General features: G+C 43.5%; 1 protein-coding gene across 1 annotated transcript in view; it reads right to left on the reverse strand.

Annotated features, from left to right (window-relative positions):
* The window catches only part of RAB15 (RAB15, member RAS oncogene family), a 274,174-nt gene that overhangs the window by 53,094 nt on the left and 194,397 nt on the right, over positions 1–26,683 (reverse strand). The window contains exon 2 of the mRNA XM_033950805.1: positions 24,857–24,917. Within this exon, the coding sequence (XP_033806696.1) occupies positions 24,857–24,917 (61 nt within the window). The remainder of the gene's footprint in view (positions 1–24,856; positions 24,918–26,683) is intronic.

Below are 26,683 nucleotides of genomic sequence, written 5' to 3' on the forward strand. Positions count from 1 at the left end.
CCGTTAGGCAATTCAACAACGCGGAAAAATTTATAATTGCTTCATAATGCTGTAAATCTATGAGTCATCAGGAAACTAAAATGGGAGGAACACTATTTGCAGCAATATTTCAAGTTAATCACCACACCATGCAAAGGTCTGTTGATCCTGCTCTATGCCTTCATCAGCTAGAACTGCTTGAGGAAAGAAGAGTAGGGAAATGTTAGTGAGTAAAAGCATTATTCATGCTACAAAAAAAAAAAATCAATGAACTTCCTTAGAAAGATGTCTTAATGCACTGATTATTATCTACCACCCTTCAAACTTCGTCCAAAGTATAAACATGTCTCAACTTAGTTACCCAAAAGTTCGCTTGCAAAACTAACTTTTCAAATGTTTGACTACATTATATTTGTCAAGCATTATATATACGGAGTAATTTCCTTTATAGAAGGAAGGCTGCATGTTCAATTGATGCCAAAGAGAGGGCTGGATGAGGATGAAAGTGTTTTGTTTCTTTTCTTTTTGACTTAGCAGTTTCTTTCTGCAGTTTTAGATCTCCAATACAGCTCAGGCCAGGATTTGGATCCTGACACTTAGGTCCTGATTCTTATAAAAGACACCTAAATTTAGATACCTAGATTGGCATGCATGCCAATCTATGGGTCTAACTTTATTTAAATAGCATTAATTGGCACCATTAATTGAAAATTACAATTAGAAAACAATTGAATCACAATTAATTAGCTGGTAGGCATTAGAGAATGACATGGGGGAAAAATTTGTCCCCGTCTCTGCCCTATCCCCATGAGCTCAATCCCTGTCCCTGCCCCTCCCCACAAGCTTGGCCCCTGTTCCCACGAGCTCGGTCCACATCTCTGCTCCATCCTCGCAAGTTCGGTCCCCGCCCCATCCCCTCTATATCCCTTCACAAATATCCCCTCCACTATCGAGAAAACTGAACAAGCCAAATTATTACAGAATGCTACACAGAAAAATCAAGCGAACACATGACCAGAATAGTGTTAGGGGAGTGCAACTAGGGCAACTGACCCCTGGCCAGAGAGCCCTAGGTTAGCTAGATGCTAAAAAAGCAAGGCCTGTGCTTTGCAGTCCCCAGTTATGTCTAATACCAGCTCTACAGGATACATATTTCAAATCTGATATATTCTAATCACAAAATAGAAAATAAAATTATTTTTTCTACCTTTTGTTGTCTCATCATTTTATTCTTTAAATCATGGTGGTCTCAATCGCTGGTCTCTGTTTTCTTTTGTCTTCTGTTAACTCATTTGACAAGGTCTCCTAACCATTTGCCATTTCTTCTTTTTCCATGCTTACCACCCATCTTCTCTATCTCTGTGTATGTATTGTTTCCCATGTTCAGCATCTCCCTTCTCTATGTCTCCTATATGTCCCTTTCTAGTTTCCCCTGTGCCCATCTCCCTGCCTTCATCTCACCATTCTGTGATCTCCTCCCCCTGTGTACAGTATCATTCCTCTATATCCCTTTGCCCCCTCCCTGTCCAGCATCTTCCTTCTGCGTTCTTATTCTCCCCCATATCTAGCCATTTTCTCCCTGTGTCCATATACCTCCCCCATGCAGATGCAGCATTTCCCTTTTTGTCCCTGTTCCTATGCTCCCATTCATGCCCACCATCTCCCCTCTTTTTGTATATCTCCCCTCTCTTACTCCCTGACACCAATGTGTCTCTCATACTCTCTTTCCTCCCTCCCTCTTCTATGTTCAATATTTCACTCACTCTTCCGTCATCCCACTGGTTCAGCTTTTCTCTTTCTCTTTCCTTCTCTCTCTTCCTCCCTGCAGGTCCTGCACCTCTCTCCCTTCCATATAATCCCCTTCCCATGGGTCCAACACCTCTATCCCCTCCCTTCAGCACCCAGGTGTGGGTCTGGCACCTCTCCCTTCCCTCCAGCTCCACTCCATATGGGCCCAGCACATTTTTTCCCTTCTCCCCCAATCCCCAAACCAGATCCAGCAACTGTCTCCCTTCCCTTCAGCTCCAGCCAGCCCAGCAGCCCAAGCAACCCCTTCCCCCCTTGCGAGGCCAGCAGCCCCCTCCATCCCTATCATGGGCCCAACTGGCCCCCTCCCTCCCTTGCTCCCGATCGCGGCTACTGGCATCCCCCCCCAAAAAAAACCCCCTGCAATAAACAACTTTTTTATATTTAAAGTAATTCTTTAAAACTAGCAATTTATGTCTTTCTGACAAGAAATTTCCCAAAAAAGTTGAACGAGTGGAAATTATATCTTGAGTGTCCTCTAAGGTAGCAGTGAATTCTTCAGCTGCTAATGCTGGGGCTACATCCACCGCTCCTCTAGTTGACATCTCTTGCATGTTTTAATGTACAGCACTGTGTACATCTAGTAGCACTATAGAAATAAGAAGTAGTACAAGTAAATACTTGTTTAACATATATAGTTCATATTTGGGCATAGACAGGGCTCCTACTTACGTGTGTAACTTACAGAATATTGTAAGTTATGCAGGTATCTGCAACACGTGAGGCACTAACACACACCAGATCTATGCCTGGTGGATGCTTATGCCTAAATGTTAACTGCATATAAGAATAGCCTTACTGGGTCAGACCAATGGTCCATCAAGCCCAGTAGCCCATTCTCATGGTGGCCAATCTAGGCCACTTGTATCTGGCCAAAACCTAAGGTGTAGCAATATTCCAGTGGCTTCCCCTGTGTCTTTCTCAATAACAGACTATGGACTTTTCCTCCAGGAACTTGTCCAAACCTTTCTTAAAACCAGCTATGCTATCCGCTCTTACCACATCCTCTGGCAATGCGTTCCAGAGCTTAACTATTCTCTGAGTGAAAAAAAAATTCCTCCTATTGGTTTTAAGAGTATTTCCCTGTAATTTCATCGAGTGTACCCTAGTCTTTGTGATTTTTGTACCCGTTCTACTCCACTCAGGATTTTGTAGACTTCAATCATATCTCCCCTCAGCCGTTTCTTTTCCAAGCTGAAGAGCCCTAACTGTTTTAGTCTTTCCTCATATGAGAGGAGTTCCATCCCCTTTATCATCTTGGTTGCTCTTCTTTGAACCTTTTCTCGTGCCACTATATCATTCTTGAGATAAGGAAACTCCAAATGAGGTCGTACCATGGAGTGATACAGGGTCATTATAACATTCTTAGTCTTGTTAACCATCCCTTTTTTAATAATTCCCAGCATCCTGTTTGCTTTTCTGGCCGCCGCCACACATTGGGCGGAAGGTTTCATCGTATTGTCTAACAATAATAACCAAATCCTGGAACTTTAGTGTTCTATAAAGGAAAGTAAGCATCTCCTTTTCATTATAGGATAGGCTTCACCTTCCAGACACCTAATTGTAGACACTCTGAACTGGAGGCAGCAGTAACCACAGAAGAAAAACATGGCACCTCATTGAGCCTGTGAGCATGCTTAAGGTCTCTGCTGCATCTAGACCCTCAGAAACAGGAAGCAGAGGCTTGGTCCAGCGTTCTCAGAGGCTCAACAAGGGCTCACATCAGGGGTGTAGCTATCATTGAGCGAGCCTGACAAAAATGCCCATGGCTACCTAATGGTAGAAGTCACCTGCAGCTGAACCCTCCACTCTGAGCGCCGAGGTCCGACACCTCCCCACTCAGCTACTTACCTGTTCATTGGGTCCTTTACAGCTACAGCATCAGACAGCACTAAAGGCTGCCTCTCTGGTCCTATCCTCTGCTGCCTCCTGCCACACTGATGCAACTCATTATACGCAGGTCTAAGCACTAAACAACTACACAGATTACAACTCATTCTGAACACAGCAATCAGACTGATCTTCAGGCTCATAAAATTTGACAAAGTTACAGAATACTGTCAAACCACACTGGCTATCCATAACCTCCCGTATCTCCTTCAAATTATCCTGCATTACATTCCATGTATATAACACTAATACATCAGAGGCACTAGACCTTCTGATCTCAGAGCTCAACATCACGTCTACCAGATTATCCTGCACTGCCAAATTGATCCTCCTCTCACCAAAAGGAATCAAGTACAAACATGTGTTCGACTCTTTGTTCACAGACATCTCCATCAAAACTTGGAACAATTTGCCGCCAGATACAAGAAAAGAACCCTGTTAACTGAAATTTAGAAGAAAGCTGAAAACATTTCTGTACCAAAAAACGTTGGGATCAATCACTCAGTTATTACCTTGCTAAATTTTAGGATGCTGGTTAAAACAGTGTTATTTGAGAAAGATTTCTCATGTAAGTGGGTTGATTGAGGAGGAGTGGTTGTACTGATGCCAGTTTTTAGACCTTTTGATGTTTTAATGTACTTTGTCTTCTGATATGTCTGCTGTTCAGTGTTAATTATCTATTTAATTTATGAGTGTTTTCTTGTAACTCGCTCAGAATTGTGGATGTGAGTAAGAAATTTTAAAATTTTTTTAAAAAATTAATAAAATAATAAAAACTGTGCATTTGGATCAAACTGAATATCTGTTCAATGCCATTGAACTGATTTCTGCCTTGTACTGCAGACTATACTACATAATTTGTTCTAAGTACCGGTAGTATGTAATTGCTAGCTCTGGAGATTCTAAGGACCCTTTACCTGCACTTTCTGCAACTGGGTTCTGTTCGCTGTATGCTCTCCATGTATTTTATGGGTTCTTTATCTTTATAAATCGCCTTGAACCCTATACTGTATATGTACAGTGTGAGTCACAAATTATAGATTAATTTAGAATAGATTAGATAGTGGACAAAGCCTACCCTGAGGTCTGTGGCTGGAATGCAGGGTTTTTGTTCTGCTAGCCAGCAGCCTCCCCTACATAAAGCTATCTAAACTGGCCAAATACCAGTCAGTTGGCAACCTAAGACTGCCTCAGCACTATTTGGATAGTATCAGGGCAGTGCACATGTAGAGCATAGGTGGAGCCGGCAGTTATCTGATTAGCAGTGATATTCAATCTGATACCCAGACAACAATCTAGATCAATGTTTCTCAACTCGGTCCTGGAGTACCAGGTTTTCAGGATAATCACAATTAATATGCATGAAAGAAATTTGCATATTTGCATATTATATGCAAATTTCTTTCATGCATATTCATTCTGGATATCCTGAAAACCAGGCCCGAATTGAGAAACATTGATCTACGGTGAGCTGTCAAAGCTCAAGGTTTACAAGGCAATGGGACCGGACAACCTGCACCCCAGGATGCTCAGGGAGTTGAGTGATGTCTTGGCGGAGCCACTGTCAGCGCTCTTAAACCTCTCCCTTAGTTCAGGTAGCGTCCCGTTGGACTGGAAGAAGGCTAACGTCATTCCACTCCACAAGAAAGGCTCCAAGACAGAAGCGGCAAACTACAGACCAGTGAGTCTTACATCAATAGTGAGCAAACTAATGGAAACTCTTATCAAACACCAATTAGATACGATCCTGAATGAAGAGAACCTAAGGGATCCCCGTTAACATGGATTTACTAAGGGGAGATCCTGCCAATCCAACCTGATCAGCTTCTTTGACTGGGTGACAGGGAAGCTAGATGTTGGAGAGTCCCTGGACATCGTATACCTGGACTTTAGCAAAGCATTCGATAGCGTACCTCATCGCAGGTTGCTAAGCAAGATGAGTTCCATAGGATTGGGCGACACATTGACGAAGTGGGTTGAGAACTGGTTTGAGGTAGGGTTCAAAGGGTAATGGTGAACGGCACCCCCTCTGAAATGACGGAGGTGATCAGCGGAGTGCCCCAGGGCTCTGTCTTGGGCCCGATACTATTCAATATCTTTATAAGGGACTTGGCAGAAGGGCTCCGAGGTAAGATAACATTATTTGCCAATGACGCCAAACTAAGCAATGTAGTGGGCAAAAGCACAATGGATAAAAATTTAATGCCCGACAATATGATGCACGATCTACTCTTACTAGAGAACTGGTCTAAGACATGGCAGCTCAGCTTCAATGCCAAAAAATGAAAAGTTATGCACCTGGGTACCCAAAATCCATGCAGGACTTATACCCTTAATGGCGAGATCCTAACAAGAACGGTAGCAGAACGAGACTTAGGGGTGATCGTCAGTGAGGACATGAAGGCTGCCAATCAAGTGGAGCAAGCTTCTTCCAAGGCAAGACAAATCATAGGTTGCATACGCAGGGGTTTCGTCAGCCGTAAGCCTGAAGTCATTATGCCTTTGTATAGATCCATGGTGAGACCCCACCTGGAATACTGTGTGCAATTCTGGAGGCCGCATTACCGTAAGGATGTGCTGAGGCTGGAATCAGTCCAGAGAATGGCCACCCGGATGGTCTCGGGACTGAAGGATCTCTCGTACGAAGAACGGTTAGATAAATTACAGCTATACTCGCTCAAGGAGCGCAGAGAGAGGGGAGACATGATCGAGACATTCAAGTATCTCACGGGCCGCATCGATGCAGAGGAGTATATCTTCTTTTTCAAGGGTCCCACGGCAACAAGAGGACATCCGTGGAAAATCAGAGGCGGGAAACTGTGCGGTGACACCAGGAAATTCTTTTTCACCGAAAGGGTGATTGATCGCTGGAATGGTCTTCCACTTCAGGTGATTGAGGCCAACAGCGTGCCTGATTTTAAGGCCAAATGGGATTGACATATGGGATCTATTCACAGGGTAAAGGCAGGGGAGGGTCATTAGGGTGGGCAGAATGGATGGGCCGTGGCCCTTATCTGCCGTCAATTTCTATGTTTCTATGTAGATAAGTGATATTCAATCTGATACCCAGATAATGATCAAGATAATCCAGCACAGATAAATTACTATCCTGATATCAACTGCCATCTGGATAGTGTGACCACTCACTGCTGTATCTGGCTATTCCACGCCAGCCATTACTAGTGCCGAATTAGGATTTTATTTAATTGTTGTGGCTGCTGTATTAACCCACCACCCACCACACCCACCACACCACCCTGATATTCAGCACTATTAGACCAGTCAGAAAGGGATGCTGATTGGTTAAATAGCATTTTTGTGGCTAATCATGACTATTCAAGAGGAGATAACCAGTTAACTCTCGCTGAATATTCACAGTTAGTGCCTACTGCTAAACTGACTTATGTCATGCAACTTATCCAGTTGGGCACAGATATTCACCACCAAAGCAGAGATTAGCAGTTAAATCAGACTGTCTAAATAGCAGTCCTATCTTTAACCACATTAACTTAACTGGTCAGCCACGGAATATCAGCTTAACCGGTTAAGTGTTTAACGGCCCAAAAAACTCTTATAATCAATGCCGGTTGCTGAAAATGGCCCAGCATTGACTTTAATGCCAACAGCAGGAAGTCAAAGTGCTGTCTACCACTGGGTGAATATTGGGAGGAATGAATGTAGTGCCTAATATGAGGCAGACAGTTATTTATACGTATTGTATATAACTCTGTGGATATAGTTAACCCCACTTCTGTGGTTTTCAACATTTTACTCTTGAATCCCCAGTTCCATCACCATACTCCAGGGGCTGAAGGGGCAACCATGTATATATCACAACCAAATTATTGCTTGTTGCCCTCCACGAGCCTGTGAACAATTGAATGTGTTTATGCATGTATATTAATGACAGTTATATAAAAATAATATCATCTAGGGTTTTAATGATAATTTAAAAGTATGACAGGCATAGTTACTAGTAAATATAAGGTTACCATATATACTTGAATATAAACCTATCTGAATATAAGCCAAGTTAACAGTTTTCCCTCAAAAAAGGGGGAAAAACTGTTAACTTGGCTTATATTCAGATAGGTTTATATTCAAGTATACCAATAATTCTTCCTCCCCTGCAGTGTCCTGCATTTCTCCCTTTCCTTCTCCTATCCCCCACCCCACGTGATCATCGCCTCTCTCTCGCTTCCTCCACTATGATGACTATTACTTCTCTCTCTCTTCCTCCGTCTCCCTACCACGGTGATTGGCACTTTTCCCCTTTTCTCTTCTACCTTTCCCTTCTCTCTCTCTCCCTCCCTCCCAGTCTGGTGACTGGTATCCCTCCTATCGCTCTTTAATTTAATGGCGAGGGTGGCAGGGGTTTGGGGGGGGCCCTGGTGGCAGGAGGGAGTAGGCATCCCTCCTGCTGCTCTTTATAAGGAGAAGGAGTCGGAGGTGTGGAGGATCCAGGTGTCAAAGCCAGAAGTGAGTGAGCTGGGCTGTCGTGGGTGTGTGGGCACAAGGTGGGTGTATCACGGCACAAGGTTTTAAAAATGTTTAATGGGGATAGATATTGTGCATGACATGCACAACATCTGTGCCCATTAAAAGAATAAGCTGCTGTTCAGCACTTTTTGTAATGCTACCAACACCTCCAGACCCCCTCAAAGATTTCGGAGTGTTAAAAAACAGCACTTCATTTTGTTCAACATATGGGCATCGATTGGAATGCTCATTTTAATATTGATGAGCTCGCTGTAATCTATTACATATCGGAAGCTGCTACAATCCACGGAAAAGACCGTTCTGTGCATTCATAGATGTAATACTGCATCACTAAACCTGTTAAAACTGGTTTGGCGATGATTGTTAAACACGGTGAGTTTCGTGGGCCTGAAATCCTACCTTGGAGTGGCAAAGAATGTCATTTCTCTGTAGAAGATATGGGGAGAGCTATGAAGGGCCCCTGTGACAGAGCCAACAGGATACCCACAGGCTACTGTCTAATCTAGTGAAGTTACCCTATTGGAAGTGGAAACTTACCCTATTCCAGGAAGTGGAAACTTCAGCTATGCAGCTTAAGTAGTCATATTACTTAACAAAGGAGGCCTAAAGAAGAAGCCTTGAAAAGAAAAAAAAAACACACACAAAAAAAAAAACAGTTCATGCCACAGTCTCCTCAGGTGGGGAAGAAAAGAAGAAAGGTTCACCAGGTAGCCCAGATAGATTGCCAATACCTACTCCCACATTCCAGTACAAGTAGAAGGAATTTATACCCAAACCTTGGTTGACAAACAATTCTCAGGTCACCATTATCTACAGGGACTTCTATGACAAGTTTCTACATTATATTTTCATGGAACAGATGCATCAACTGGAACTACAGAGACTGAGTCAAGAAAAGTTTCCTTTCCAGAGGCAAATTGTGTGATTCATAACAAGATGTTTGACCTCCTGATACTGGTGTGCTCTAGTCTATCCCACAAGCTGGCTTTAACAACTTTACTACTTAGGACCAATACAAAGCTGGTAAGAAGCCTAATTGCCTAATATAAGGAGTTTGAACATTAAGACAAATTGTCACATCCAGTGCTATAAAAATGTTCTTTTTATCTCATGAATATTGCGACAATTGACACTGAACTTTGGGCTCATGTAAGGGACTGGATGGATTACAGTGTTGCAGTTTTTTATTGCAGGGCACCAGTTCAAGGACCTAGGTGAAAGGATTTGATGTTTTTGCTCCAGTTCAGGGGCCAGAGCACAATCATTTATACTGCAGATTTCTATAAATCTGATTCCAGCTTCACACTTATCAATGACTTATGATGAGGATACATTGAGACAAAGACAACTTGTTTAACATTTAATGGCTTCTAATCGGTAGTACTAGGAAGCTGATCAATATAAAATTTTATAACTGTACTATGCATGTTTTTATTTCACAACTTGCTACCTGCATTACCACTAGTGAACAAAAGGTGGCTTCCTATTCTGTACTATCAGAGACTAAATAGGAAATCCTTTTCCAAAGATGCAGTATGTGTGTATACAGTAAACAGTGCATGGTGCTACATAGAGAGGAAAGTAAATTTACCATTATATAGGCTGTTTTCCTTTGAGAACTGGTGCAGTGTCCAAGGGCTTTAAGACATTGTGTGGAAAAAGTACTATATGAGTATTGTAGAAAGCAGAGATAAACATATTTTACCTCAGAAAAAAATGTTTTTTTCCTGGTTTTGGCTGCAAACATGTATACTCTAATATCCTCTGCATAAAGACAAAACTATTGATGCATCCAAATACAAAAGAACATTCTAAAAGAATGGGGTACTTGGTACCAGGGTGGATCATCAGATGGGTCTCATCCCAAAGGGCCCTCAAAATATTTGTCTCCCAGTCCTCTCCCCTCCTTCATTTAGCATATATGCTGTGTATCGATGTTTGCTCTTCTGGTCACTCCAGTCATTCTGATTTACTGTAGTTCCAAACTGGTTTACCAGGAGCTAGGTCAGAGCCAGCAATCTGTAGGAGTCCTTGTCTCAAAGAAGTTAAAGACCAGTCCCTCCACCATCCATAGGGTTCCTTATCCTGGTGTAGCATGAAATTATTTTATAATTCTGCTTGGAGTTAAAATATGTAGCAGGATGTATTTGGTTTTGTTGGAGGTAAATTATGTAAGTTTGCTGGAATTATTGCCTGACCCAAGACAGGAGGTGATTTAAATTATGGATTTATAGTAAAGTGAACTTCTATAGTAAAGTGAACTTCTATTTGAATTTAATAATAATAATAATTATTATTATTTCATTTTTATATACCGCCTGACCAAAAATGGTTCTATGTGATTTACTATCCACCTAATGCAATGCGCTGTCGCACAAAATTCAAATGTAGTCTTATAAAACAATATTTTTGAGATTAACTGGGATCTCAAGTGCTCACAGCCATAGTATTGAAGTATTTTTTCTCCGATCAATAGCAGCTGGTTATGCAGACCAAAAAGAAGTCTCCTAGAATTGATGTGAGACTCCAGCCTAAAGTATCTTCATGTCATGATTAGAAGCGAGTGAATGTTATCGCTTTCCTGACGAAGCCCCGTATTAAAATTTGGGTGCGAAACGGAGATCTTCCGTAGAATAAAGGAAAGAAAGTGAAATACAATATCCAAGTGAAGAAAGTGAGAATGAAATATTGAAGTGAACAAACATCAGGAGAAATACTAAGAAAGAAAATAAGATAAGTGATTTTACACTATATGGGATAGTAAAGCAAATAACATACATTTTATAAAAGAAAAAATTATAAAAGAAAAAAGTAAAAATAAATAATAAAATGCATAAAATATAAGCAGAAGAGAAAATAGAGATTACATAAGGGTTCAATGATAGCTCACGGTATCGGCCATTGATTTTGAAAAATACTTCAATACTATGGCTGTGAGCACTTGAGATCCCAGTTAATCTCAAAAATATCGTTTTATAAGACTACATTTGAATTTTGTGCGACAGCGCATTGCATTAGGTGGATAGTGAATTTCACAATAATAGCTTGAGTGGTGATCTATGTGATTTACAACAAATAAGCACAAGTCATACAATGGAGAGTACAATTTCAATAAAAGGAAAAAACAATTCAAAACAAAATACAATAAATAAGAATTGGTCCTACAGTAGAAAATATGATTTAAAATAAAAATGCAATTTAAAAGAATGGTTTTAAACGAATTAGTTCATTAATTCTTATTTATTGTATTTTGTTTTGAATTGTTTTTTCCTTTTAAATTGCACTCTCCATTGTATGACTTGTGCTTATTTGTTGTAAACCACCTAGAATCATTTTTGGTCAGGCGGTATATAAAAATAAAATTATTATTATTAAATTCAAATAGAAGTTCACTTTACTATAAATCCACTTTATGTTAAAGTATATTAATTTGATGGATTTAAAAGTGAATTTCTGATGTAGTCTTTGAGCCAGCACAGCCATCTGTTCAGAAAGGTGTTAAATGTCCCATTCAATAGAACACAAAAGAAAGGACTGAGCCATCTGCCTTCAGAAAGTGTTAAATACACCTATTCAGATAAGACAAAAGACATGGCCAGGGTGGATACCAGAGCTAAACAGAACTTTAACAGGAAATAGATCAGGGGTCTCATGCATATTCATTGGGGAAATCCCAAAAACCTGACTGGATTCGGCCCTCGAGGAAGGACTTTGGAGACCTCTGATGTAGATCAAACAGAAGCCCTTCATACCAAATTCATCTCTGGTCTGTAAGATCAAACAAGAGCCCTTCACACCAAATTCATCTCTGAACTAACAATAGAAGCTCATTCAATCAGATGACCTCATCTGCCTAGAACAGAGAGAAACCACTCAGACATAGATTCATACCTCATCCAGCAAGGACAGTAACAATACTCTGTATTGGGACACTATGTTAAGCTATTGTAATTCAATCATCATCCACCTAAGAACAGAGAATGGATTCTATTTTTAGAACAGGTCTCAACCCGATAAATATGAAAAAAAATTCTTTCTCAGGAGGGAAGAGGCTCACTCTCCCTCTGGAACCAGCCTGGATCAAGCTACAATTCTTCTCCTCCCTGGATCACCATGCTGCTTCACTAGGCCATGCGGCCTCTGCTCCATTTCAAGGACTATTCACATTGTGAGTAACTTTTTGAATCCAGAAAAATTATTCCTTCTGCTTTAGCAACATTTGTCTTGTGCAGTCTTATTGTTTTTGCTCAAAAGGTCCCATCTGTAACTGCCTACCTGCTTGGTTTTTAATGCTTTTAAATAAACTTTCAGTTTGCTTATAAATATTCTGGGTCTTGGTCCTTGAATAGATATATATTAAATTATTAATCAAGCGAGCTAACTTTCCCCAAATTAATAGTTCTTTATAATACATATTTCTCTAAGCCAGAGAGGGATGTGTATTATTGGTTAAGTTCTACCCAATTAATAATAATTTTTAGTAACACTGGGAGTCTGGGAGAGTTGACAGGGTCGCAAAAAGCACATTGTTGACCGCCGCAAATAACAACTTCAACTGGAGGTATGTGGGAAGGGAAAGGAGTGCATGTGTAGAGGGGAGGAAAGGGAAAAGGCGGGAGGCAGAGGAGGAGAGATGTCGGTGCACCCATCAACATGGCACCTGGGGCGGCCCGCCCCCCTCACCCCCCTTACTATGCCACTGTTCAACAGAACTAGCCAGTTAAATGCTGATGATGAAGCCACATGAGGAGGGAGGAAGGAACTGGTCTGGGGCAAAGCATAAACTGAGGGGGCAGTCATTGGCCAGGGCACTGTAATCTCTTGAAGCCGGCTCTATCTCCTAGACATGCATTATTTCAAGGGAGAGAGGGAAAAGAAAGGAAAAGAAAACACTTAGTGCTCCTTTTATTAAGCCACACTAGCGGGGTTAGCGCGCGTGACTTTTCATCACGTGCTAACCCTCGCGCTGGCCTAAAAACTACTGCCTGCTCAAGAGGAGGCGGTAGTGGCTAGCGCGGCCAGCAGTTTAGTGCACGGTATTATGCGTGTTAAACCGCTAGCGTGCCTTTGTAAAAGGAGCCCTTAGCCAGTTAGTGAAAAATATGAAAAATTGTATGGCTGAATTATATTCTTATTCCTATGTGCAGGAATAACAGGTTTAAATCTACAATATTATACTATAACTGACCATATTTAGGCTAATTTCAATCAAAACATTGCCAATTAAGATGCAGATGAAACTTTACGTAAAGAACGGCATCTAGATTTAAGTAAAGAGCTGTACTGAAAATTTGCCCCAGGAATTTAGATCATTGATTCTTATCGAGCTGCCAGATTTCTAGTTTATGAAATTTGCTGGCTCTCAGATTCGATTTTCTTTGATTTCACAGATAGGAGTAGTGCCTTTATTTTAAATCAATGTCAGAAATTCTTAATATTCTGTTCGACAGTGAATTCCAAAGACATTTATCAAATATATTATTATATAAATAAAGAATTAAAATATGGGAGACTGTTAAGTATAGAAAACACTATTGAAAACAACTGAAAGTCAATACTTTAAATATGTCGTCAAAATCATTTTCCATCTGCATTGTATTGCTATTGATTGCAATGTTTTCACTGTAAATTGCCTTGGACTATTTCTAGAAAAGCATTTTTGAAATCTGATTAAATACAGTAATTTCTCTATTGTACAAGGTGCTTGGTAGTTATTACAAAGCATGATATATAATTTGGGAGCCCAGATCTTAAAAAAAGCTAGCACACCTTTGGAAAAAAAAATGCAAACAAAGACCAAGTGAATTAAAAAAAAAACAGAAGTGAATCCATGAGGACAGCATGTCTCAAATGAAGGCTTTCTCTTTGAGAACATAGAAATTAATGCATCTGATTTCCCTAGTTAAGAATGTTAGAAAGCCTTTTCTTAATGATTAAGAATAGAATACTTGAAGCTTTTTATGTTTTACTGGACCTGTAGAAAAGAGATCATATGTTGATGCTATTGTAAATTAGTTTTTGGAACCTTGGAACCTTTTCTCAGACTTCAAATAGAACCTCCATACTCTCCTTTTTTTTCTGGGACCAACAGCAACATTTGTCTCCATTCAGATTCAAAGGAAGGAAGATGAAATATGCATATGCTAAAGCAGTTGCATAATGTGACATCACAGGGGCAGAAGGTTCCCCAAGAGAACAACCCCAGGAAAGGATCATATAAAAAGACAACATGAGGATAGCCTTTTTTTTCTATTCCTGCCTAGACTTGGGGGTACCTAGCGAGGACCCCTGGGTTGCGAAGTACTAGTTGATAGGTGGGTGGTGGCAGGGATAGGCTATCTATTATATTATGCTTGCTCTTCTGGTCACTCCAGTCATTCTAATTTACTCTGGTCCCAAATTGGTTTACCAGGAGTTAGGTCAGAGCTCTGACCTAACTCCTGGTAAACCAATTTGGCTGCCCTCCTGCGCAAGATGGCTCAACCTAACTCCTGGTAAACCAATTTGGACCCAGTGTAAATCAGAATGACTGGTGTGACCAGAAGAGCAAGCATCTATACATAGCCAAACAAAAAGGCCCTGGTTTTATAAAAAGTGTCTGCCATTAGGAGCCTAGATCAGCATGCCTAGCCAGCCTAGGTGCCTAACTTAATTTTTTTAATTGAGAGAGCCCAATCTTCTTTGTTCCCCTGGCATCCTGATATTAATGTATTAGTCATGGAGAATTGGGATGCTCCTGAAGGATTCCTTAAAGTAGTCAAGACCATGGCTTGGTTATATCTGATGGCACAGGAGTGTCACCAGCTGTTCTGATGGCACAGGAGTGTCACCAGCTGTGCTACCTAGTAATCAGCCCAAGGTGGATTACTAGGTAGCGCGTTTACCAAAACGCAGATTCCTACCAAGTGAGGGAGGTGTGGTATTAAAGGATATGCAGAATCACAGAGTACTGTATATGTGATTCTCAAAAGACAGTTTGAGGTTTTGACCTTACGAATCAAAGTAGCCACAATGGCTTATTTTTTGACATGCGCCTGTTACAGTGTCTTGAGCTGACAGGCAGTGAGCCTTTGCCTCAACTCGTGTTGGAAGAGGTGGATTATGTGGTGGATGATCTTTACAACATCATCAGAGTCATGAGCAAAGTTTCCGCTTATTCGATCTCAGCCCAGCCTAAGAATACGCTGGATCAGGCAATGGGCTGGTGATTCCACCTCCAAGGCTAATTTCAGCAGACTTCCTTTCAAAGGACAAATGTTGTTTGGTTAGGGGATGGACCATTTCATGACCAGTGTAGCAGATCATCAACCAAACTCTCTGCCAAAAGCAGGCCCAGATCCTCTAGAGGCTCAGGGCACTCTAATTTTCGTGGCTCTAAGTATTTTCAGCAATGCTCAGGAGGAACCCCCTCTCAGGGATCCAGACAGAGATTCTCAGAGCTCAGGTGAAGCTAGATCTCCAGTTCTTGTCCTGCTTCAACCTCCAAAAAGACACAATGATGACAGGTCCGGAGCAGTTCCCTTCAAGGTAGGGGGATAGCTCTCGGACTATATGCAGGTCTGGGCACAGATTTCATCAGATCACTGGATACTGGAGATCCGTCAGAACAGTTACAAGCTTGAATTCACCTGGTCCCTAATGGACTGGTTTGTGGATGCCCCAGTGGGGTGTCCAGAAAAAACAGGCAGAGTGGAGGCCACAGTGTAGAGGTTGTTAGATATTCAGGCAATAGAGTCTCTGCCGCCTGAAGATTCGGACTCAGGCAGATACTCCATATACTTCATCGTGCCAAAGAAAGGCTCAGATGATTGTAGACCCATTCTGGATCTTACTCACATCATTGCAGCACTCAAAGTTCTGCGCTTTTACATGGAGACAGTTTGAGCTGTCATAGTGGCAGTTACATCGGGGGAGTTCCTAGCCTCTCTAGATTTGAAATAGGCTTTTTTGCACATTTCCATATTTCTGGAACACAGAAAGTTCCTAAGGTTTCATGTTCTGGAAAAATCATTACCAGTTTTTGGTACTTCCCTTTGAACTGGCAACCGCACCTTGCATGTTCACCAAGGTGATGGTAAGGGTGGCTGCCCTCCTGCGCAAGATGGGCTTAAAGGTTCATCCATACCTGGATGACTGGCTGATCAGAGCTCTGTTGTTTGCCGAAGGACAGAAAGCACTGGCTCACATGCCAAGTTCTGCAGGACTTAGGTTGGATAGTGAATTTCCAAAAGAGCTGTTTGACTCCGTCACAGTTTCTGGAATACCTTGGTGTCTTCTTCAACAGGGCAGATGGCCACGTTTATCTTTCAAGGCATGCTGTCAGATAATGAACTTGATAGCCATGCCAGCCCTGTCCTTGTGGCACTACCTCCAGGTGCAGGGTTCCATGGCAGCCACAATAGACATGGTCCCCTGGGCAAAAGCTCACATGAGTCCTCTGCAAGATGTGTTCTTATCGCACTGGTCACTTCTGTCAAACTCCCTGCAGATTTCCCTGCCTTGGACTCCAGAAGCCTGGGTCAGTATGGACTGGTGGCTCCGTCCTCAGTCGTTAGCCAGGGGCATACCCCTCTGCATAGCTTCCTGGATAATAGTGACTACAGATGACAGCCTATTTGGCTATGGGTCCCATTTCAATCATTGTCTGATTCAGGGGCATCTACCAATTTAAGCACTATTTATAGAATCAGGGCCAAAATGTTGCGTAGGCTTACGGGCAGAATGAGTGTGCACAAAATATTCTCTCTGCTCCTCTAACCCCACCCTCTCCCTACTGTCTGCTCCCAACTCACAATATAAATTCCAGAGCTGGCAGGGATCCCCAAGTCCTACCAAATGAAAACCTTCTCCAGTCCATGCTGCCAAGTTCTGCACTCAGTTCAGTTGCAGCGTTCCTCAGTCTGATCCAGCACCAACCATGTTCACTTTTTGTGCATGCCCAAACCTGAGCAGGTGCAAGATGCTGGCATTTGATGTTCACACCTTGTGTATGCTCAGTTTTCACATCTGCATGAGAAGTGAATGTGCACTAGATGTTGACAGAGTAAGGAAAGTTGTCATCGAGCCAAATGTAGAGCCTGGCAGCATGAGATTCTGAGCTGTTAGGTGTCTTCAGAAAGCGGAAGTAGATCTTCAGCTGGTGGGGTTGGGGATCCCTGCCAGCCACAGAAAGGGTGAATCACTATTGGGTAGCCTTTGGCCCAAAGACCCTGTTCTGGAGATCATTTGTAATGAATGTCTAAATTATCAAATGCACAACAGACTAGCCACACTGGTAAATAACTGATTACATTGGGGGAATTCCAAAAGGCAAATGATATTGTTGGGCACTCAGATTTGGTGGGATTTTAACTAACATCTGGTATTTTTAGGAATTTTTGTGGGGTCAGGAAAGAACCTCTGCCTGCATTCTTCTAAATCAATACCTGGGTTATTACATTACATTACATTACAGATTTCTATTCCGCCATTACCTTTCGGTTCAAAGCGAATTACAAAAAGAGTTATGGAAGAAGGGTTACAATGTTAGATCAAAGAAGGTTTCCAAGAGAAGGAAAAGTAGGATCTGGGGTTAGGGAGGGGATGGTAAGAGGGGGTTAAGCTTCATCATGGTATTAAGCTTTATTAAGGGATTTCTTGGTTATGCTCAATGGACAACTGTCTTCTTTCAACTGAACCATGTATGTAATAGGCAAATGACAGAAATTATCACCACACATAAATTATTACACTATGAAAACTATCTCACATAAAATGACTCAATTTACATAATCCTAAGCTACAAATGTAATAGTTCCTGTACATTATGACTGCTATGTCAGCAACTCAGACCACTTAGCCTAGGTAAATATCCACTTTAAAGACTCAAGGGATTGAGTTGGTGTAGCAATAACCTTCTAATGGCTGGCTACTTATAATTACTAGGTTACAGTGCATTAGAGTGCTAAAAGGATTAATGTACTCGCTTTGAAGTACCTGTTAATGTAAAAGCATTAGGTGGCATGCGTATATTCGCTTTTGACTTGAAGGTCCATTAATAGCACTTATGCAGCTAGATAGATGGAGATATTGGTCTTTCAACTCACCATGGTCCAGGGCCTAGGTTCAAAACCCTGAACATCACAAAGTTATTATAAATAGTAGTTTGCATAATTAACAGTAACAATTTAAATTCATAGATACTAGTAACCATATACACAGTGGAAAAGGATATCTCCCTTTCTGTCAGCAGTTTGAAGAACAGATCTTTGAAGGGTTGCAAGCTTGTGATCTAGACTAGTGGTTCTTAAACTTGTCCTTGGGGACCCCCAGCCAGTCAGGTTTTCAAGATATCCCTAATGCATATGCATGAGGCAGATTTACATATAATAAAGGTGACAGGCATGCAAATCTCCCTCATGCATATGCATTAGGGATATCTTGAAAATCCCACAGGCTGAGGGTCTCCCAGGACAGGTTTAAGAACCACTGATCTAGACAATAGTGATCTGTCTTCATTTAAAGTCCCACCATTATTTCATGTCATTTGCAACTAAAAATGATACAGAAAAAAATCGGGGGTCTTCCTATGATGTGTCAACAGCACACACTATTATTCAATAGAGAAAACTACAAGGGTTAAGTAAAGGCAAAATACTTTTAATGGCTTTAATAGAAGCAACTGTGAGCAACTGAGCACACCACTTTTCCACAGAGTCCCCATGCAAGATGACACTGAAGAAGAAAGCCCAAGGTGGCCTCACCGACGAGAAGAGCACAGCACAGAGGAGTCATGAGGAAAGATGTCAATAATTCAACCACGGGTGTAAAATTAAAGATGCACTTTATAGATTGTAACACTGCGGAGACTCGAAGACTCGACACTGGCAGTGCAAGATGACACATTTGTTGTATCGATCAACTAGCTTCTGCATTCCTGCAGAGAATAAGTTTTTTTGGGTGCTCCTAAAGTCAGGTGAGCACCAAATCCTTTACTTCATCAATACTTTGTCTTTTGCTCACCGGGTTACTGTGATGCACCCATGGCTTGTCACCAGTGACAATTTTCTTTAGAATACTCGGATCTTCTTCATACCGTCTCAGGACCTGGGTCGCAACCTCCACACGCGCTGTTGCTTGTGCAGATCAGTGAGCTGTTTGAGAACCCATCATGTGCAGACTTTCCTGTATCCCAAATCATCATGTATTGTGGCAAATGCAGATCTATAACTGATACCCAAATTTGATGCCAATTGAGACGCCATTATCCAGTGGTCTTCTCTAATCAAGGCATCCACCCTGTCAAAGTGCTCTTGTGAGCGTGATGTGGATGGCTGACCATAAGAACATAAGAACATAAGAACTGCCATCTCCGGATCAGACCCATGGTCCATCGAGTCCGGCGATCCGCACACGCGGAGGCCCAGTCAGGTATACACCTGATGTAGTTTTAGTCACCCATATCCCTCTATGCCTCTCATAAGGAGATGTGCATCTAATTTGCCTTTGAATCCCAGCACAGTGGATTCCTTGATAACCTCCTTTGGGAGAGCATTCCAGGCGTCTACCACTCGCTGCGTAAAACAGAACTTCCTGACATTTGTCCTGGACTTGCCCCCCCTTAGCTTCAAACCATGTCCTCTTGTCCGTGTCGCGTTGGACAATGTAAATAATTTATTTTCCTGCTCTATTTTATCGATGCCTTTCAGCATTTTGAACGTCTCGATCATGTCCCCTCGCAGCCTTTGTCAGGTATACCTGTTCTTCCTGCTTTGCGTGTAGACGGTCTGCGCATGCGCTTTCTCTCCATGCTTTTTTTTTTCTGCCTTTTAGCTTGTTTTGTGCAATTTTTTTTAAAAAAACTTTTTTTACTCGCCGTGGTTTTAACCCACGGGTTTAAAGCGGGGCTACACTGCAGCGTGTTCTGGAACTTAACTGAACATAAACACAAAAAAAAAGGAAGAACCAACCTGACTTAACTGAACATGCCATAGGGCAGCCCAGATTTAACCCACAGGTTAAAACCACGGAGTCGGGGCGGCAAGAGCAGGAGAGTCGGGCAGAGATCGGGGCGGCAAGAGCAGGAGAATCAGGGCAGAGAGCAGGGCTGCGAGAGCTGGAGAGTTGGGGCAGAGAGCAGGGTCATTAAGTAATATTTATTGCATTGTATTGGTGGATAGATTTTATCATTGTTATTAAAGAAATGTTTAATTCATGTTTTTATGATATATATGTGTCTTCATGGTCTTTTATTTATTTAAAATTCATTTTGTATTTATATGTATTTTGGTTTTTATTTAATATGAAGTTATTTATGCTCTTTATTTGTTCATATATGCACTTATAGACTCCTGAGGCAGGCCTGATGGCCGAAACATGTAATGTCGAGTCATTGAGTTGGTGAATATGTCATTTTGATGTTTGAACAATAAAGATCGTCATATTACCAGACGAATTGGAGGACACTTTTTTGTTGCACATCATTCTTATCTGGACAATTCCACTCTGGTTCCTGCATATTTGTATTTGTGGTATTGTTTTCCCCTGTTTTTTTTCTTCTGGGCTACATTTGCATGCGCGGATCAAATCAGAGGTTGATCGGCACCAAGGTTAGTGAATCGGGTCGGAGGAAAATCAGGTCGGTATACGATCGCAAACACGATTGGTGGGCTTAGTGAATCTAGCCCGGGGGTCGGCAACCTGCGGCTCCAGAGCCGCATGCGGCTCTTTTCCACCTTTGCTGCGGCTCCGGTAGTGTGTCACGCAGGCATGCAGTTACACGTCCGGCGTCGCGGCGGGAAATAGCCATGCTGAGCAGTGAGCTCAGCACATACACAGATGAAAGCCTTGCTTGTTGATTGGTCCGGCGGCCCCGCCCCGCCGTGCCGCCGGACCAATCAGCAAGCAAGGCTTTCATCTGTGTAGTGCTGAGCTCACTGCTCAGCATGGCTTGGCTATTTCCCGCCGCGACGCCGGACTTGTAAGGTGCACGTCTGAAAAAGAAATCATCCTGGCCGGGGTCGGTGTCATGCTCCGGAGACCTACAGCCTTCCTATCTCCCTCTCCCTTCTACCTGCTTCCGGCCACATCCCCTGCTCCGCCTCTCTCTTCGGCAACTCAGCAGCAGCAATCGACACAAGCTTCTGACGTCGGGGCCTACCCTCTGCGAGTCCCGCTTGTTTCAACTTCCTTTTTCCACAAAGGCGGGACTCGTAGAGGGAAGGCCTCGATGTCGGCAGCTTGTCTTGATCACCGCTGCTGACGAGTTGCTTAAGAGAGCCGCGGAACAGGGGGGTTTTGCCAGGTGCAGGTAGAAGGGAGAGGGCCAGATGCAGGACTCGTGGGTGGGGGAGCAGAAGAGAGAGAAAGAGAGAGGGGAGGGAAACAAAAGGAAATATTTCATACTGGGCTGGGCCGGAGTGGAGGGAGGGTGGAAAGATTCTGGCTATAGGGTGCATTAACAAAGGAAAAGGGAGGAAAGCTGAAAATGGAGATAGTGACACAAAGAAGAGAAAGAGTAAGCAGGACCTACTGAATAAGGATAGAGATACAGAGGGGACATGAAGAGGAGGTGAAATAGAGACATAGAAGTAATGCTGAAAAAGTGTGTGGGGGGGGGAGATAAAGACATTGAAAGGGCAAATGGTGAACATGGGGTAAAGACAAGGACAGAGACAAATGAAGATTCTGAAAAAGTGGTGAGATAGGGATATAGGTGAGATGGACACAAAGAAGGGTGATGCTGGAAAATAGGTGGAATGGTAATTCTGACAGACACAGAAGGGAAATGCTGGATCAAGGAGAGATGGGGCTCAGGCTGGATGGAATGAGGAGAAATGCCTTGTTGGCCCGGAACTTCCTCTCCTACGTCAGAATTGACGTCAGGGAGCGGAATGCTGGTCAGCGCAACACTTCTGCAGGGAAAGCTTGGGACGGTGGTGGCTTGGGGGCTGTTCCCCGATTGCGGTGGCAGCAAACCGAGTGGCTTGGGGGACGGCACGGAGACAGAAAGAAGGGGGAACAGGGAGACAGAAAGAAAAAGTTGGGGGAGAGAATGAGGTCTGGAGGAGAGGAAACATACAGGAGGCTGAAAGAAAGGAAGAAAGATTGGATGCACAGTCAGAAGAAGAAAGTGCAACCAGAGACTCATGAAATCACCAAATAGCAAAGGTAGGAAAAATGATTTTATTTTCAATTTAGTGATCCTGTATATAGCATTAAGATAAGAAACAATATATGCAGTGTTAGATTTGTTTTATAATGGTTTTGCGGCTCCAAGTTTTTTTTTTCTTTTCGAAAACGGGTCCAAGTGGCTCTTTATGTCTTAAAGGTTGCAGACCCCTGATCTAGCCCTTTATCCAGATAGTTACCCAGTTAACAGACTGGTTATTTCCAGTCCCTGGGTTTCTCATGGCTCTGCTCATACTCTGCCCTGTGGCATACCGTGTTTCCCCGATGATAAGGCAGGGCCATCAAATAAGACAGCCCCCCCTTTTTAGAAAAAATTGTAAAATAAGGCACCCCCCCCCCCCGCAAATAAGCCACCCACCGATACCTGCGCTTACCCGAATCGGGTGGTACGGTGGGTGACTCCGTGTGGTCCCTCCATCTACCGCGGGGGTCGGCAACCCGCGGCTCCAGAGCCGCATGCGGCTCTTTTCCACCTTTGCCGTGGCTCCGGTAGTGTGTCACGCAGGCATGCAACTTACAAGTCCGGCGTCGCGGCGGGAAATAGCCACGCTGAGCAGTGAGCTCAGCACGTACACAGATGAAAGCCGTGCCGCCGGACCAATCAGCAAGCAAGGCTTTCATCTGTGTAGTGCTGAGCTCACTGCTCAGCATGGCTATTTCCCGCCGCGACGCCGGACTTGTAAGTTGCATGCCTGAAAAAGAAATCATCCTGGCCGGGGTCGGTGTCATGCTCCGGAGATCTACAGCCTTCCTATCTCCCTCTCCCTTCTACCTGCTTCCGGCCACATCCCCTGCTCCGCGGCTCTCTTCGGCAACTCAGCAGCAGCGATCGACACAAGCTTCTGACGTCGGGGCCTACCCTCTGCGAGTCCCGCTTGTTTCAACTTCCTTTTTCCACAAAGGCGGGACTCGTAGAGGGAAGGCCTCGATGTCGGCAGCTTGTCTTGATCACCGCTGCTGACAAGTTGCTGAAGAGAGCCGCGGAGCAGGGGGGTGTTGCCAGGTGCAGGTAGAAGGGAGAGGGCCAGATGCAGGACTCGTGGGTGAGGGAGGAGAAGAGAGAGAGAAAGAGAGAGGGGAGGGAAACAAAAGGAAATATTTCATACTGGGCTGGGCCGGAGTGGAGGGAGGGTGGAAAGATTCTAGCTACAGGGTGCAGTAACAAAGGAAAAGGGGGGGAAAGCTGAAAATGGAGATAGTGACACAAAGAAGAGAAAGGGTAAGCAGGACCTACTGAATAAGGATAGAGATACAGAGGGGACATGAAAGGGTAAATAAGGCATCCCCCCGAAAATAAGCCCTAGAGCATATTTTGGCCTTCCAAAAAAAATAAGACAGTGTCTTACCATCGGGGAAACACGGTAGGTAGGGGGGCCGGGGTGGAATGGTCCACCCCAGGTGCCATCTTGGTGGGGGCTCTGGCACCCCTCCTCCTCTCCGCCCCCCACTCCTTCCTTCTCCTCCCCCCACTATACGCGTCTTCACTTCCCCCCACTGTACCTCTAGCTCTTCATCAGCACGAGCAGCACCTCCATTCCGCTGCTCGCGCCAGCTTTGGTTCTCTCTCTGACGTCACTTCCGGTACCCCTCCCCCCAATGGGAGCGCCAACAGTTCTAAGTAAAGTGGGAAGGATCCCTCCACACCCCCTTGGAGCACTTTAAAATAGTGTTTCAATCCAGCGCACTGATGTCCTGCGTGTGATTGTCTGCCTGGCATTGTCCGTGCACGATTGTCTCGCACGGTTTTGACTCGTCACCATATCTTATGTAAGCAGCTTAGCTTTTATACAATTTGCAGGATATCAAAAATTAATAAAACTTGAAACTTGTTCTCTTAATTGATGAACTTTACCTTACAGATTTTAATATTGTACTTAAGGTAGTCCTGAAATCTGAAACTTGATCTTCCTTATGAGGAATGCACATTTTTCAGTTAGTCACACATTTTCAATTGGAGAATGCACATTTGACTGTTATAGGGGAAAACACTCTCAAGGGATTCAAGATAAAGTTAGACAAGTTCCTGCTGAACCAGAACGTATGCAGGTAAAGCTAGTCTCAGTTGGGGCACTGGTCTTTGACCTAAGGTCCGCTGCGTGAGCGGACTGCTGAGCACGATGGACCACTGGTCTGACCCAGCAGCGGCAATTCTTATGTCCTTATGATAATTCGGGTGTTCTCTCTCCTTCTCGTAATATGTCTTGCCCAGTTTTTACCACCATTCCCTCCTTACCCAGAATATGGCACCTTACAAGGACTTCTCTGTTGGTAATCCTGCCATCCCACCTTATATTATAGGGAACTCTTGTAGACTTGCTAGAATACCTTAAGGTGTCTGAAATATAATGTGGATTTTACTTTATGATGAACTGCTTTCTTTGGAGCCCTATTTAACTTCAAATTAGGAATCCATCCAGGAAACTGGCTGTAATTTACAGAAACAACATTTATGCATGCTCCTTGGACAAAAACATCAACAGTGCAAGATATATTGATTTATGTGTTAACTTACCAAATCTGTATCCGTACTTTGATTCCGTCTACATCTATTGTCTTCATTTTGAAGTCTACTCCTATAAGAAACAAAAAACATAAATTACACTCTATTATGTTAGCATGAATATTTGCTTGCAAAATATTCAAATCTTCTGTGTGATATCTTAGCATGGAGTAGCCCGTGTATAGTAGCTGTTGCCTTTTAAAATGCTAAAGAAACACTGTGTAAAATACCACTTAATTTGTTTAGAAAGGCCCAGTATTACTCTTATCATTAGATAGCAACACTCAGATACATTAGAATACAAAGGCACTGTGTAAAGGTAGATAATAACCCACAATTAGCATACAAGTCTAATGATACATTGCACTCGGACAAAAAAGGAGGCTTATTATTAAGCAGTCTGTTACAGGAAGTGATACTCATATTTGTACCAGGCAAAGAATTTCAATAGGGTAGAGTGTGGTGCAGTGGTTAAAGTTACAGCCTCAGCACTCTGAGGCTGTGGGCTCAAACCCATGCTGCTGAATAAATAAATACTTGGACAAAATATTATTTCCCCTGTATTAGCTTACCTGAACACAATGGCAATGGGTCAGATCTCAGGGAGCAGGAGCAGGAAGACTTTACTCCTGCTCCCGAAGATCGGCATAGGAGCAGGAGGGTCCGGGCACCCCTCCTGCTCCCAAAGATGGAGCGCTTTGCCGGAAGAAGCAGGAGGGACCGGGCACCCCTCCTGCTCCCAACTATTTCAAAGGTACCGGGGGTGGGTGGGCCGGGCCTGACTGCCTGGGCTGACTAGGGGTGGGCCAGGGAGTGGGAGGCTCCCAACTTTTTGATGCCAGGGGTGGGTGAGCCATGCCTGGAGGGGGGCGAGGGAGAGATCGGGGCAGAGCAGGACAGGCAGGAGAGATCGGGGCCTGGGGCTGGGGAGGTGTCGGGCAGATCTCTCTTGCCTGCTCCCGGACTCTCCTGCTCTCAGCTGCCATTCTCCGCAGTGCAGGCCCGCTTTAAAACCATGGGCTTGCAATGCAGGGAACGGTGGTAGAGAGCAGGAGAGTCCTGGAGCAGGCAAGAGATATCTGGGCAGAGCAGGGCAGGCAGGAGAGATCGGAGCCTGCGGGAGGGTGTCAGGCAGGGCCGTTGTGTCGAGCCGGTGTTCGATCTCTCTTCCCAGCTCGCCGGACTCTCCTGCTCTCTGCTGCCATTCTCCACAGTGCAGGCCCGCTTTAAAACCACGGCTTGCACTGCAGGGAATGGAGGCAGAGAGCAGGAGAGTCCGGGAGCAGGCAAGAGAGATCTGGGCTGAGCCCTTACAGCAGTGACAGGAGGCTGCTTCTCCTGTCACTACTGTCAGGGTGTGCGCATGAGCGTGGATCGCTCTGGCCATGGGTAGGGGGGGCATATTAACGATCGTTCCCATTTGCATGCAGGCCTTTACGGAATTTGTCGGCTGGCATGCAAATGGAAACGGATCGTGCACGGTTTGGAGGTTTAGTGAATCTAGGCCTTAGTGTGGCACAGTGGTTAAAGCTACAGTCTCAGCACCCTGAGATTGTAGGTCAAACCCACACTGCTCCTTGTGACCCTGTGCAAGTCACTTAATCACCCCATTGCCCCAGGTAAATGAGAAAGATTGTGAGCCTGCCAGGACAGACAGGGAAAAATGCTTGAGTACCTGAATAAATAAAATAAAATAGTGCCTCCTAAAATGGAGGTGGTACATGTTTCTGCATTAACTGTTTTCAGGTTATGTATGCTAATGTGAACATTAACACACAACTTGAAAAAAAAAAAATTGAAAAATGCTTAAAATGCTGCCACTAACTCAGCTTAGTAAAA

This window comes from Geotrypetes seraphini, chromosome 7, assembly GCF_902459505.1.
Source record: "Geotrypetes seraphini chromosome 7, aGeoSer1.1, whole genome shotgun sequence".
Classification (NCBI taxonomy): domain Eukaryota; kingdom Metazoa; phylum Chordata; class Amphibia; order Gymnophiona; family Dermophiidae; genus Geotrypetes; species Geotrypetes seraphini.